Source organism: Rhinichthys klamathensis, unplaced genomic scaffold (genome assembly GCF_029890125.1).
Source record: "Rhinichthys klamathensis goyatoka isolate OS25496 unplaced genomic scaffold, OSU_Roscu_1.1 h1tg000510l_1, whole genome shotgun sequence".
NCBI lineage: Eukaryota > Metazoa > Chordata > Actinopteri > Cypriniformes > Leuciscidae > Rhinichthys > Rhinichthys klamathensis.
In genome coordinates, this window is record NW_026606991.1 from 315,954 (window position 1) to 331,739 (window position 15,786).

Consider the following 15,786-nt stretch of genomic DNA (forward strand, 5'->3'; position numbering starts at 1 on the left):
GGATTGTGCCTATCATGAGGTAATTTATATTTTTTTTAAACAAATAAGCTCTAACATATTTGTGTGTCTGTGCTTTTTTCTTTGGAGTTTATCAGCAATGTAAGCTTGCCATGATGAATTTGTTTTGAACTGCAATAAACATTAACAATGCAATACATTATAAAATACAATAAAGTATATTACGACAGTACAGCACAATTTAAAGTGTTCAAATCAACATAAAGTGTCTTATTTGTTGTTTTATAGCATTTTGTACACTTGACACAAAGCACCTTGACATTCATAGCTTCATATTTAATCTCATAATTCCACTTGTATGATGGAATTTACCTCTCTATTGCTTTTCTCATTTGCATTAAAGGCTTGAGAAGAGGAAAAAAACATAAAAAACAAGATTACATACATACATTCAATACATAAAAAAATAATAGTTTAGTCATTTTAACTTGTATTTTAATGCCCTGAACAGATTGTTGATTACAAATTTAAAATGGTTTCATGCTCTTTTAATCAGTTCAGTCTACTCTACCTGAGAACAACAAGGTTTATTATTATTATAAAAAAAAAAATACAGCATCTGTCTCATTAAACTCAGTCAGTAATTACTGCTATAAGTCTAAACACAAATACATTATTATTTGCCCTTAGTGCTCCCAAAAAGTGCTTCATGTGCACATCTTCCTCATTATCTGAAAACTGATTGGTTGGACTAATCAACAGTCCATCTAATCCATCAAGGATAATTCAAAGATGATTTTACGTTGCATCTGTCTGTTGCAATTGTTTCTAAGACTTTAAGGCCTCAGGATGTTTGCAAGGAGTGGAACCTAACTGTGCAGTTTACCCGAATAACTACAGACGCTGTCTTGATAGTTGTTTAGTTCATGCTTCAGATTCTCAAAAGTGGGACGGTCCTCTGGTTCTGCTCTCCAGCAAGATCGCATGATGTTATAAATGATCTGTGGACAATTGGCTGGTGAAGGCATTCTATAGTGTTGTCTTGTGACGAGATCATACACCTCAGCATTGTGAACACCTATAAAAGAAGATAATGGCTTGAATATACAGACTCAAATGTTACAGGGTTAGTTCACCCAAAAATGATTGTATTGTCTTCCGGTTCTGTTGTCAATCCGTGTTCAATGACGCTGCTGACGTAAGACGCTGCTGACGTGTTATCAGTGCGCCCGAGCTTCGTTTACAGTCTGAGGGAGACGCACGCTGTAAACAAAACAATCTTCGCAAAAATGTCTAAGGATTTCGACACAGAGGAAGACTTGCATTATTTTGCCCAGCCATATTTATTTGATCCCGAATACACGGACACACCAGATATACACGTCAGCAGCGTCTTACGTCATCAGCGTCACTGCGGACTCGTGAACGCGCTTGACAACAGAACCGGAAGACAATACAATGCTGAATAAAGTCGTAGTTTTTGTTATTTTTGGACCAAAATGTATTTTCAATGCATCAAAACATTCTAACTAACCCACTGATGTCACATGGACTACTTTGATGATGTCTCTATTTCCTTTCTGGACAAGGACAGTATACCGTACATACATTTTCAATGTTATGTTTGAATATGCAAATGAGGCATTATCTAATTAAATATTCACAAATTTTTCTAGAACAGAAATCTGAATTCTTGTTGACTTCTTAAGGTTTATACAGAAGGGATTTTTTTTTATCACTCCATAAATCAGAAAATATTGTCAACAGCCAGGAGGAATTTTTTTCCATCTTTTTAGGAATAAAATGACTCAGCTTCTGGCTTTCTTCCTCAGCGCATGCGAAAAAACTCGCAATACAAATGAAGAAAACGCCCCTTTATTTGTATTGTAACTTAAATCTACATATGCAAATAGATAAAGTGCAATAAAATAAACACTTAAAAGTCTATTTGTAGGCTTTCATTTCACTAGTCTGACAAAACATTATGAAAAGCCATATAGGGCCTAGCTCAAAATCTACAAAAAAAACTATAAATATAAATTATAAATATTCTGTCTTAAACTAAAAAAAAAACGAAAACATGATACCACAATTAGCATGTTAAAACTGACCTGGGTAAGGGATGGCTCCATGTGTGACAATCTCATAAAGGAGAATCCCAAATGACCAGACATCAGATTTAGTTGAGTAACGGCCATGACTGATAGCCTCAGGTGCGGTCCATTTATATGGTATTTTCTTGTCATCAGATATATAAACAGGCTCCTAGACATGTTAAAAGACAACTTCATAGAACAAATGCATGCGCTGAAGAGCACTTAAAAATGATTGTAAAATCGCTCTTGGGTCAGTGTATTATCAAATCATTTGATTTCCACTTTGAAATGAAATAAGCAGAAATGAGAAAACGGCACCTTTATTCGTGTTTTAATTTTTTCAAAAAAACATTGAAAAAATTACCAATGAGAGGTTCCAGGTCAACAACGAGCCAATACCAACAGTTCTGGAGAAGCCCATCAAAAGCCTCGGCCGCTAGTATAGCGCAGAACTCAAAGACTCGAAGCAGGTGGAGCAACTCAGGCAGGATACAATCAGCGGCCTCAAGAAGATCAACAACACTGCTCTGAAGCTGAAGCTGTGGTGCTTTCAGTTTGGGCTGCTGACCCGTCTCATGTGGCCAATTTCTATCTATGAGGTCACACTATCCCATGCCATTCGACTGGAGAGATTAGTGAATGCACAAGTGAGGAAGTGGCTTGGACTGCCGAGATGCCTTACCAGCATCGGCCTGTATGGCAACGGAGCCCTCTCCCTGCCAATCTCAAGCCTGGTGGAGGAGTACAAATGTGCCAAATCAAGGCTGGAAATGACTCTGACAAAATCCCGGGATCCAGTCATCAGAGGTGCTGCTCCTACCCTAGCAACGGGGAGGAAATGGAAGCCGGTGGCAGCGGTTGCGGTTGCGGCGGCAAAGGCTGCCCTCAGACACCGAGATATAGTGGGGCATGTCCAAAATGGCAGAGGGGGCCTTGGATTGGAAGCAGTAACACCCACATGGCAAAAGGCTACTCTAACCGAACGGCGGCACATGGTGGTGGAGGAGGTGCGCCACCAAGAGGAAGCAGCCAGGTGTGCCAAGGCTGTCTCCCAAGCCCAGCAAGGCCGCTGGATGAAGTGGGATGGCGTGGAGAGGAGAAAAATCACATGGAGTGAGATGTGGGGCATGGAGGCTAATAGGCTAAGTTTCATCATCAGAGCTACTTACGATGTCCTGCCCTCCCCAACCAACCTACATATCTGGTATGGAGAGGACCCAGCCTGTCCCCTGTGTGCAGCCCCAGCAACCCTTAAACACATCCTGGTGGAATGCAAGACCAGCCTAACTCAAGGAAGGTACACCTGGCGCCACAACCAAGTGCTGAGGTGCTTGGCTGCCGAACTTGAGAACAAGAGGGTAATCACCAACGCCACGCCTCTAAATGCCCAGACTACCATCCCACGGAGAACAACCTTCATGCGGGAAGGAGAGAAACAGGGGTCTAAGCCATCACTCCCAAACTCTGGCCCACTGAACGCAGCCCGGGATTGGGAAATGCGAGTAGACCTTAACCAGAGGCTCAACTTCCCACCCGAAATTGCAGCAACCAACCTGCGCCTAGACCTTGTCCTCTGGTCCAAGTCCTGCCGGTGTGTCTTCATTGTTGAAATGACTGTCCTATGGGAGGATGCCATTGATGAGGCATTCGAACGGAAGAGGCTGCGATATGCCAACTTAGCAGCTAAAGCAGAGGGGCGGGGCTGGAATGTGAAGGTGTGGCCAGTGGAGGTGGGATGCAGGGGTTTTGTGGCCAGCTCTACCGCAAGGCTCTTGAAGGAAGTAGGGATCAGAGGGCAGTCCCTACAGAGGGCAATCAAAGAACTTGCCACTGCAGCGGAACGGAGCAGTCACTGGCTGTGGCTGAAACGTAGGGACGCAAGTCACGCAACATGGGCTGCCAAATGATCGCATGGCGCCACCACCGTGCGACACACACCCGGGTCTGATCAACCCGTGGTGGGCCAACCCCGGCGGAGGGTGTCTTGTGATAAGTGGCCGAAACCCAATGAGGTCGGGCACACAACTGAAGATGTGTCGCACTGGTGGCACCGTGAGTTCTGTGCCAAAGTTCACCCCACCCAAGATGACATCCCCATTCAATTGTTGTGCTGAAAGTTAGGGATCTTTAACAACCAGTCCAAGTAAGAATCAATTCGATCCCAAGGCACAAACTATCATCATTTGGTGGAAGGGCTTTTTGTACTGCTGCCCCAACTCTCTGGATTTCTATTCCCCAACACATCCGCGACCTTTCATCATTACACGATTTCAAAACTCACCTAAAAACGTTTATCTTATCTTTTTGCTATTTGTTTCCCTTGATTTCTATGTTTAGGTACCACGATCTCAATTTATTTTTTGTTCTATGTCATGTTTCTGTCAGGTTTATTTGTACTTTATTGTAAAGCGACCTTGAGTACTCTGAAAGGCGCTATATAAAATAAACATATTATTTATTATTATTATTAATTCGTTTTCCACATGTGGGCGGTCATGAGACGCCCCCTTCCGCTGATTAGTCAAGTAAATCTGAGCATGTGACGTCATCAGTCGTCGCTCAGGTCTGTTCAACAAAATAATAGTCCTCAACGGTAATCTACCCATTAAGGATCTAACAGAGCCTGTCTAACGGAGAGCCTTGGCACTTCCTATTAGCCCCATTGTGTATCATATTGGTTGCAGTTCCATTAGAATTCCACTGGAGGTGATCGCGGGCGAGTGCAGAATGAATGGGAGTCTATGGAGCTAGACGGCTAAATGTATCTCTTTCTCCTGCTTGTCGTTGAATCAACATAGATTTTATTGTTGATTCCGCAAGTTCAATATAGATTATAGGCCAAAAGTTGAATGAAGGAGTACTTAAGTCCTTTCAATTTCTTACAGGTTAGGCCGTTGTTGGCCGGAACAAGCTAGCATTCTGCTATTATGTGACATCATCACATTTTTGAACGGATTTTTAGAACAGATAAGTGAACTTAAAAATGCAATTTTCAGCTGAGTGTATTATCTTACACCTCCCTTTTGAATGCAACTTTCAAATTACTTGACAAAAAATTACATCCTGAGAAAAGTGGATTTCTGGGGGTGAAACCCATAGACAGAAAAAGAAATGGACACAGCGACCCCATAGACTTCAACGGAGAAAAGTGAAGTCAATTAGAAGCACTCACTTCCTGATGGCTGAGCGTACTGCGCAGGCTCAAACTGAGCTTGACGACGCAGATGTGACGTGAGCAACCTGTCTCACAGTTGTACGTCTTCTAGTAGCTGTGCCAAGAGAAATCTGAATCATTCCCTTCCGAATCTTGCAGAGACTGAGAGCGTGAGTAGGAGCTGTCCATGAGCTCGCAGCAGGAGCAACTTTACAACTCTCTATGGGCTTCTCCCTTGACTTTATGCCTCCACGTCCCCCCGATTGCGCGCAAGCTTCTACTTCTGTCTATAAGGTCATTTCTCTACTGTGCGACAGAGAGTCGCGTGTTATGACGCAATCGTTAGCCTATTTTTGAAAAAACTGCTTCTACGGGGCCATAACGTAAGATACAAGGTAATGGAGCCTTTTATACATTGTCGTGTTTCTTTAGAAATAAACAATGGACAAATGGAGTCTTTAAACGCCTCAGATGTAAAGTTATTCGCTGTCAAAGTGACGCCAAAATGAATGGGAGTCAATGGAATGCTAACAGCAGGTGAAGGCTTGCTAACCAATGGCGGCCCCCGGGGAGACTTCAGTTTCCGGCTGGTGGATTACCCCCTTGGTGAAACCCCATAGACTCCCATTCATTCTGCACTCGCCAACGAGTGCCCCCGCATGGACAGAGACGTGTTACTGCAGCCAGTCCAGAAACCGGAAGTAACCAAACAGTGCCAATTCTCTTCAATTAGACATTCTCTGGATGTAATTTGTTTTTTTGAAAACCCAAACAAATCTTTAGAATCTACTGGTAACTTCCTTATCCTTGTGGCAAACTTTTACTTTCACAAACAAAGGTTTCTTAAGAAAATTCCTACTTTTAAAGATGTGAAGTAAAATATTTAATCAAATCACTAAGAATAATTGATAATAGAAAATGTAGTTCTTTTTTGAAGAAATATAGAGATAGTTTATGTACCATGATTAATATCTGTTTGCTGTTTCTTCCCCCCCCCCCCCTTTTTTTCTTCTTTGTTTAGCTCTTTCCATTTTTGTGCTATGATTGTGCACGAATGAGTTTACTTGTTAAATATATACATTGTTGGAAATGTTTTAGATTTCTAAAAGATGTGTGTTTGCACTATTGTAATTTTTTTTAATAAAAATAAATAAATAATAATAATAGTCTTCTACTACCGCTTCTTAAACTGTACAGGGCAGGTCCTAGATTGGGCTTTCTTCTGTGCAACTTAACGCGTTTCACAGAAATATTTACATCAGAAATATTAAATATTAGTCTGCCACCAGCCTGTTTTATTTAGCTGTGCGCAGTTAAATCTGTGTGGTGCTGTGCTAGACAGCGCCGAGCGGGTGAGGCACAGATCAGTCAGCAGTCACAACTTTTCTTTTAGACAGTATAAGCTCCATTTTGGACACGGGATGGTCATTGCAAATACTGTAATTATGCCAATCGGCTGAGGGTGGGTACCGATGACGGTGAAATAAAATTTTACTGAAACTGTAATCATAGCCGCGACCCGCAAGAATGAGACAGATGATTGGATGATAGCGGAGGCAATTAAAGGGGCGAGATAACTTCTGTTAACAAAAAAAAGAAAAAGTGTTTAATATAAGTGACTTTGTCTTTGTTTTATTGTTTTCAATAAAATAATAGTGAACGGTTGACCACAAACTGAGCCTTCGTTTTAAAGGGCAATTTCCAAATATATTTTATTTTTTTGGTATAATATGGATATTTTGTGTCACGCGTCTTATTAATAGTATATTTGGTAATAAAAAGTTGTTTTTTTAAATTGTGTTTTCATTAAAAATATAGGCCTATCATAACAACTTATAAAGATCAAAATCTACAGAAGACATTAACATTTTGATGTTAGACTATGTAGACATAGATGTTTGACATTTTGAACAATTTAAATTGAGTTGGGCTAACTCAATTTTGGAAACATTTTATTCTAAATATTAATTATTGAGTTGGGCCAACTCAATTTTGGAAACATTTTTATTCTAAATATTAATTATTGAGTTGGGTCAACTTAATTTAATTGAGTTGGGCTAACTAAATTTTTGGAAAAATTTAATTCTAAATATTCATTATTGAGTTGGGCTAACTCAATTTTGGTCGTTTTTAATTCTAAATATTAATTATTGAGTTGGGCCAACTTAATTTAATTGAGTTGGGCCGACTTAATTTTGACCAATTTAAATTGAGTTGGGCCAACTGAATTTTAGAAAATTTAAATTCTAAATATTAATTATTGAGTTGGGCCAACTTAATTTTAGAAAATTTAAATTGAGTTGGGCCAACTAAATTTTGGAAAATTTTAATTCTAAATATTAAGTATTGAGTTGGGCCAACTTAATTTTAGAAAATTTTAATTCTAAATATTAATTATTGAGTTGGGCCAACTCAATTTTGGAAAATTTTAATTCTAAACGTTAATTATTGAGTTGGGCCAACTTAATTTTGAACAATTTAAATTGAGTTGGGCTAACTCAATTTTGGTCATTTTTTATTCTAAATATTAATTATTGAGTTGGGCCAACTTATTTTTTGAAAATTTAAATTGGGTTGGGCCAACTTAATTTAATTGAGTTGGATCAACTTAATTTTGACCAATTTAAAATGAGTTGGGCCAACTGAATTTTAGAAAATTTTTGGAAAAGAAGAAAAAAAAGGGGGAAAAAAGAAACAGCAAACAGATTTTAATCATGGTACATAAACTATCTCTATATTTCTTCAAAAAAGAAGTACATTTTCTATTATCAATTATTCTTAGTGATTTGATTAAATATTTTACTTCACATAAGAAATTTTTAAATGAAGGAATTTTCTTAAGAAACCTTTGTTTGTGAAAGTAAAAGTTTGCCACAAGGATAAGGAAGTTACCAGTAGATTCTAAAGATTTGTTTGGGTTTTCAAAAAGACAAATTACATCCTTAATGGGTAGATTACTGTTGATGACTATTATTTTGTTGAACAGACCTGAGCAACGACTGATGACGTCACATGCTCAGATTTACTTGACCAATCAGCGGAAGGGGGCGTCTCATGACCGCCCACATGTGGAAAACGAATTTTGAAGTCATATATTCGTTTTTTTTTTGCCTGTGAACTAAAAAACGAAAAATCAAGCCGAAATCTCTTTTTTCGGGTTTTTTTTTTGTTGAAAAAACGAACAAAGGTGCAGTTTTCTCATTTCTGCTTATTTCATTTCAAATTGGAAATCAAATGACCGGATGATACACTTGCATGGGATTGGTTAAATTTGATTGTTCTGTTTCATAATATATACCAAAGAAATATTAATTCACAAAACCATGTTCCCTACTGATATTTCAACAAAGCAGGAAGCAAATGTCCCTATAAACAATTTCAAGAGTAATTTCCAGGATGCAGTACTTGAAGTTGACAAAATAAGGTGCCGGTACTTGCTTTTGTTTGCATGTTGGTATGCATGTTTATATATATATATATATACACACACACACACATATGTAGTGTGTAATAGTAACGTAATCTATTACATTATACTGTACATTCATTGTAATATAATCTGAATACTTTTTGATTACTTTTCTCCTATCACATATACAGTATCTCATTCACACACACACACACATTATATATCAATCACTTAAGATCCTAATTGTGAAGCCCCTCCCCCCCCTCAAAAAAATCAGCATAAAAATCAGTTTGCTCACCTTAATGACTCGAGCTAGGCCAAAATCACCAATTTTGCAGACGTTTCCCTCTCCGACTAGGACATTTCTTGCAGCAAGGTCTCTATGAATACTGTTATGTGCCTCTAAATATACCATCCCATCTGCTACTTGAGCTGCCATGTCGATCAGAGACTCCATGTTCAATGCCATATCATCTTGACCTGAATGATGGGGAGTGATGTATAAGATTGAGAACGTGAGACAGCATAATCACAGCAAGACATCAATCAGTCTTATCTAGGGACAGTGACTGACTTCTGAGGAAATTAAGCAGATCGCCCTTCTCTATTAGTTCGGTGATGATGTAAAACGGGGCAGAGGAAGAGCAGACGGCAAAGAGAGAAATCAGGTGCCTATGACGCAGACGCTTCATGATCTGTACCTCCAACTGAAAGTCCTTCTGATTCAGAGCATCTGTGGTAAAAAAAAGAAAAGAAAGAAAAAGAAATAGACACAAATATTATTTTTTATGATGTTTATTTATCACAAATATGTTTATTTATTTTTTATTTATAAAAAATATATTTAGTTTTTATTAGAAAATCAGCAATTTCACCTAAAATATATAAAAATGCTTAAAACAAGATACATTAACCTCATTGGATAAGATATTGAGACTTTTCATGATGATGTACCTTTAATTTTTCCAAACTCCTTCAGAAAATGTTCTTGTATTTTTTTATTTCTTGTTTTAAACATATTCATTAAATTTAGTTAAGATTTATGCTTAAAACAAGAACAATTATTTAACAATGGTGTAAGAAGGAAGTCATTACATAAAGCATATTTATCTTGTTTTGAGGTTTAGATTTAGATTTTATTTAACAAGACAAAAGTGTATTGCAACGTATATACAACATTTATTCCACATTATTTCTTTTTCTGTTCGAGGTATTCAGTTGCAGATTTACCAGTGTAATGTTGAGGATCACTGCCATTCTGTATGACTTACATTGTGTTCAGCCTTAGCTCACATTAACCTCACCAGTAATGTGTGCAATGAACAATCTAAAACCGTTGGCTGTAAGGTATTCATGCCCTAAGGCTGCAAAGCAGGTGGTTGCCTTCATAAGGATACATTTATTTTGTTTGAATTATGCAGTTGATTTTTGCCCAATGTCACATTACCCATTTACATCCAAAAATTGCCTATCCATGTCATCCTTCAATTCCGGAACACTATAACTGGCAAAAGCAAGATTTCCCAGCAGATCCTGCGGTTCTGTCTGGAGTATTGTGTATCTTTACCTTTGAAATGTTTTTACTCGGATAAAGGTGGTTCAAACACTGGTTTGAGTTTATTCTATTTCCTGATATAGATTTATGAATGTGTTTATGTTTAATTAGTGTTTAATTCCAGACGTGTATCTTATTCTAAGGCACTCAAAAACCTCTTTTGATCCACTGCATTAACTTGTGCTGTCAGTGTCAAGTACATGAATACATACACACTCTTGTGTTTAAAGCTATGAAAAGGTCATATTCAGCATTTTTCCAACAAACACTGCCCATTCTGAATCAAAGATTGTAATATCGATGTGAAAATGTTTTTATCTTTAAACAAAAAAGATTAAGATGAGGGTTGCAGTTTGTGTAATTTCTTCATTTAAAGCTTCAGACTTTCAGGTAACAAAACTGAATTCTTTTCACATTTAAAAACAGCCAGAATTTCTTTTGGATAAAAATAACAGGCAGAGTTGAAACTAGAAGACTTGTAAGTTGCATTTGTAAAGGTCTGTGACACACCAAGCAGATGTCAAAGGACTAGCGGAGACGAAAGCTGACTATGTTGTCGCCTCGCGTTGGCTGCGGCTGGGCCGAAGAGCTGCACTTGAACACACTTAAAGGACTACAACTGGCTGCCAACCAGCTTGTGCGTTCTTGCGCCTGCATGTAGGGAAATAAACTGTCTATATCAGCAGGTATCAATAGTCTATGTTCATCATTCAAAAACCATTTTGAATACCAATCACGCTGATCACTTTCTTCATTCCAGGCGGCTCATGTTGTTATGAACATATTCTTGTATTTGGAATGCTCACTGCTTTTATCACTTTAGCTTTTTTTTGTGCACTGACTCGCCCGCTAAACTGACCAGCCGATGATCTCTCACCGATGACAATTCAATATGCTGAACTCCAGCTGAAAACAGCTGACATGTGGAACACACCGCAAAAACTAGCCGGACGTTGGTCGATTGCCGACCGTGGGATTGGTGTGTCATGGCCCCTTATATATTATTTTGCCGTGCAACATTTACATTCTTATTTTCAGCTCTGCTCTGTATCACCTCTAGCTATGAGCTCACCATTGTTCTTGAGGATTTTGATGGCCACTTTAGTGTGATTCTTCCACGTGCCGCTGTAAACTTCAGCAAAGTGGCCACTGCCCAGCAGCTTCACTAAGTTAAGTTGTTCTTTAGGGACTTCCCATTCATCGACTGTGGAGGGTGGCAGATTCTCAGGCCGGGGCTTTTTCTACAGGAAGATGAGTCATTGGTGTCAGGAAGTAAGTTTACAAATGCAATTAATTTTATTACTGCTACTGTATATAGGCTACACATCCCATATTTACTGGGTTGGATGCTTTACATTTATACATCAGCATGTGTTTACTGGAGGACTGAAAAATGAGTTTCTTGATGTTGCAAATATTTACTGTATCTAATGCAAATGGTGGTGTTCTCATAAAAATGAAGAAACTTTTTCAATCACTTCCTCATATGACAAAACTGAAAGAGAATGTGAGAATAAGGGAGATCAAAAAACAAGCATAAGAGGAGAATGGGGGAAAATGGGAAGAGAAAGAGAGTCTCACCCGAATACAGGGTCGCTTCAGTTGGTCTGAAGTGGAGAATGGGTGAGTTTGATAATATTCAACCACCTCTAATACACTGGCGAATGTAGGAGATGGATCCACATAGAACTTTCCACCAGACTGGTAGATCTTGAAGTGTTTTGCTTTGTCCTGTGTCTTCACTAGGAGAGCAGATTCAGAACTTAGAACAAACTCCAATAGCAGCTTTAAGGATATGCGGTAACAAACTCACTAATGACTGTCAGAAAACAACACACACCTGAGATCACAAAGCCTGTGCTGTCAGTCTCACTGATTCGTACAAGGAAGGATCCATTATTATTTCCTGCAAACATGAGGTGACTCAATGCTTCAAAACGGCTCATCTTTCCAAAAAACCACCTAAAGATACAGAAAACACATGGGTTGTACAGTATACTTTCCTTTTAGGGTACAATTGATAGCACAGGTGTTTATTAATGTATTAATTTGAATCAGATCTGTTCAATGAATCAATCACCAAACTGATTCTCAAAACGGTCTGAACGATTCATTCACGAACCAGACTAATCAGTTTCTTCCGTTCAACTACGGTGGCCGAGAGAGCTCAACGCGCTGCAACTGAAGAAAACGCATGCAAATAGAAGAAAACACATGCAAATAGAAAACAACGCGTGCAAATAGAAAAAAAACACATGCCAATAAAATAAAACGCATGCAAATAGAAAAAAACGCATGCAAATAGAAAAAACGCGTGCAAATAAAAAAAACACCTGCAAATTAAGAAAACATCTTCATCAGTTTCACAACACACCTGTGCTCCAAATACTCACAACACCACCAAATTCATAAACGCGCTGCAAATAACACAGAGCACAACGGAAATGTTTCCAGGGGAACCAAATAAGTGACGAACCCGGCTGGGACGTGCTGGCATCGGCTGGCATAGATATCCATAAATCTATGCGTGCTGGTGCTTACAGCTTAAAATTATACTTTATTTATTTGTTTATTTATTTATTTGTTTGTGCAAAACATACAGAGATTACATTTTTTATGACATACAACTTGTATACAATGTACAAAATGTATTAACAATATGTTCAATGTCATCAGAATACAAATGAGAAAAGAACAATGAGCTGGAAACTAAAATAAATAAATAAATAAATAAAAAAAGAAGAAAAACATGAAAGAAAGATATTTATCTATAAGTTACATCAGTTACACTGTACAAATTGTTTCATGTTATTACATTTTCATAAAGAAAGGTTTCGTAAGAAATGTTAGGTAATGTAGGGTCCAAAATTTTAAAGTTGAGACACAGATATATAACGCATATTTTAAAAGCTTTTTTTGTAAACTAAAAATAAAAATGTATTTGCATCCGTTATGTAAACAGCATCATATTTCTGTCGTAAGACCAGCTGATGGACACCGTGCTGCGTTGTCATGGGAACATCCCACGTTGTCTTTAGTTGCTCCCTTCATCAAGTGCGTTCCACACGGCTGCCTAACAGCACACTAGAGCCTTGCTCACTCCAAAAGGGCTCTGCAATCTACCCTTCGAAGGGAGTATGGCATAGGGAAGCTCACGAGCAATAAGCACGTCTCGGCCGGGTGCGATTTTTTTTTTTGCAGGGTGGTAGGGGAAGACTCGTTAATATTCATTGGGGAACTCGTCCCTGATTGGCTCGCCGTGACGCATCTCTAATGAGATGTGATAGAGAAAGCAGACATCGTCTCCTTCGTGACAACAGACACTTTCACGAAGGTAAGTCATACCTGTCAACATTTGGTTATCCAAATCCGGGAGATTTGTGCGGAGACCGCTCACGAACTTCGCGAACTTCTGTATCTTTGCGGGGACACCGTCTTGACCTGCCATGTCAATCTGAGTGACGTGTGACAGCGAACCAATTGCGGATGAGTTCCCCAATGAATATTAATGATTCTTCCCCTACCACCCTGCAAAAAAAAAATTCGCCGGCCGGGTTCGTCACTTATTTGGTTCCCCTGGAAACATTTCCGTTGTGGTCTGTGTTATTTGCAGCTGTTTTCTGTATTTGGTTGTGTTGTTGAACCTTTGTTTCCTTATTTGGAGCACACGTGTGTTGTGAAACTGATGAAGATGTTTTTTTTTTATTAATTTGTTGGTTTTTTTTGCTATTTGCACGCGTGTTTTTCTATTTGCATGTGTTTTTTTTTTCTATTTGCACGCGTTTTTCTCTATTTGCATGTGTTTGCTTCAGTTGCAGCGCGTTGAGCTGTCTCGGCCACCGTATTCAACTGTTTCAGTTCACTTAGTAAAGGGCCATTCACACCAAGGGCTAGAAGTCTTAATAATCGTTGTAGTTACGAAAATAGGGAAGTCCACATCACAGCTACAACGATATATGACACAGATAATGATATTGTTGAAATCACTTTCAGAGCAATATTTCCAGTTGATGAATGATATAAACATCGACAGCCATTCAGAATCCATCCGCTTTACAGAGCTTGAGTATTTAAAGAGGCAGATGACATAACTGCATGCTTAAAATAAAGGTGTGACACTGTCATGTTAATATAATTATATCGATAGAGTTATCTTTATATTTAACGTTATTGGTGTGAACAGGCCTTAATCCGTCACAGCTGCTCACTGGTGGAAAACAATTTCAGTGAATAACAACTTACATTTCTGTCATTTCTTCACTCAAAGCTTAAGTACTAAGCGACGTAGGCCTAATGACATTTTTTATGGTACTATTACATTTCTTTTTTAACCTTGACAGCTTCAGCATGCATTCGGAAATGGTCGGGAAGGGGAAATCTCCAATAGTAAGGCTAGCGCATGGATTGATGGGCGAATGTCATCAATTACAAAACTGTAAAAGAGAGGAACGTGTCTAATGCTACATAAATAAGATAGAGCTTGTTTCGAACTCAGTCTAGACTGAGCACATTTTATTCTAAGAATCTGAGACAACTTCAGTTGTTTTCTGATCGCTATCTGTATAATTGAATCACTAAGTTTTATACTGCAAGTTTAATCTTCTAATCTACATCAGTCGAATTCACAAATAAATCTAATTTATTATGAAACCAGAAACTGTTTGCTGAAATAACCACAGCGTTAACAAGTTACACTGAAATAAAAACGCGCTGTTTATCTGTAATAGTGTTAACAAACTACTTTTCAGAAGTAGCTTTGACACTCACGGTTGAGACTCAACGGATTCCGCTCGCGCCATATAATTGAACGGAACCAAGCCGGTGGTCACACTGTCGAATGAGTCGATTTTCTTCGCACTCCACCAGTCACCGGAATTGTTGACAATCTCGAACATATCACCAGATTTGAACGACAACTCCTGTCCGTCGCGTGCCTCGAAGTCCCATAGAGCAGTATAAACAGCACTCTTCGGACTCGTAGGCTGAGGTGGAGGTGGATGTGGCTGAGGCTGAGGCTGCGTGTAACGATCAGTATCTGTATTACCGGGTCCTTCGATACAGTCACTGTCAGTTTTCATGCTGTTTTCTCCATCGCCCGCTGAGGATCCGCATATTCTGTCCCAACATGTCTTAAGACATGGGCAAGTTTTACTCAAACATTCCCCCATGAGATAAAACGGTCCCCGAGAGACACCTCTAGAGGATTTCCATACGAGTCTATTAGTTTAGGGAACTGACATTAGAATGAAACCTTCCGCATTTGAACCACGCCTGTGGACGACAATGACACAAGCACAGTAGGCTAAACAGGCAATCTTTATTGTTTGAGGTTAAGTGCTTTACAGGCTTACCAGCAGCAGCATGCTTGAAAATTTCTGGTCAATCTCAAAGTCGGGTTACATATTAAGCAAACAAATGACCAAGAAACTGCAGAAACATGTATACTGAAAAAATACTTTATTTACAAGAGTTATTTTAAGAATAATCCATTGGAAGACAACAGACTTTTGACATGGATGTGATTTCTACGAAACCGATCATGAGGAAACCTACCCAGGTAGTTTTTGTCATATGGCTCCTGTGTTAACCACAGTATAGTAACACGATCGTGTAC

The 15,786-nt window shown here is 38.7% G+C and overlaps 1 protein-coding gene across 1 annotated transcript; it reads right to left on the reverse strand.

The window, feature by feature from the left end:
* Positions 1–804: 804 nt before the first annotated feature.
* Positions 805–15,446, reverse strand: ptk6b (PTK6 protein tyrosine kinase 6b). The gene is made up of 8 exons (XM_056238226.1): positions 14,940–15,446; positions 12,013–12,134; positions 11,754–11,914; positions 11,245–11,413; positions 9,192–9,350; positions 8,916–9,097; positions 2,070–2,223; positions 805–1,036 (listed from the first exon to the last, which is right to left on the reverse strand). The coding sequence occupies exons 1-8, from the start codon at positions 15,338–15,340 to the stop codon at positions 828–830; spliced, it is 1,557 nt and encodes a 518-aa protein (XP_056094201.1). The 5' UTR covers positions 15,341–15,446; the 3' UTR covers positions 805–827.
* Positions 15,447–15,786: the final 340 nt, after the last annotated feature.

Coding starts and splice junctions, on each gene's coding strand:
- ptk6b (XM_056238226.1), bottom strand. CDS start 15,340: ATGGGGGAATGTTTGAGTAAAACTTGCCCATGTCTTAAGACATGTTGG. Junction 9,098..9,191: donor TCTGCTTAATTTCCTCAGAA/GTCAGTCACTGT, acceptor CCCATCATTCAG/GTCAAGATGATATGGCATTG. Junction 2,224..8,915: donor GCCTAGCTCGAGTCATTAAG/GTGAGCAAACTG, acceptor TAACATGTCTAG/GAGCCTGTTTATATATCTGA.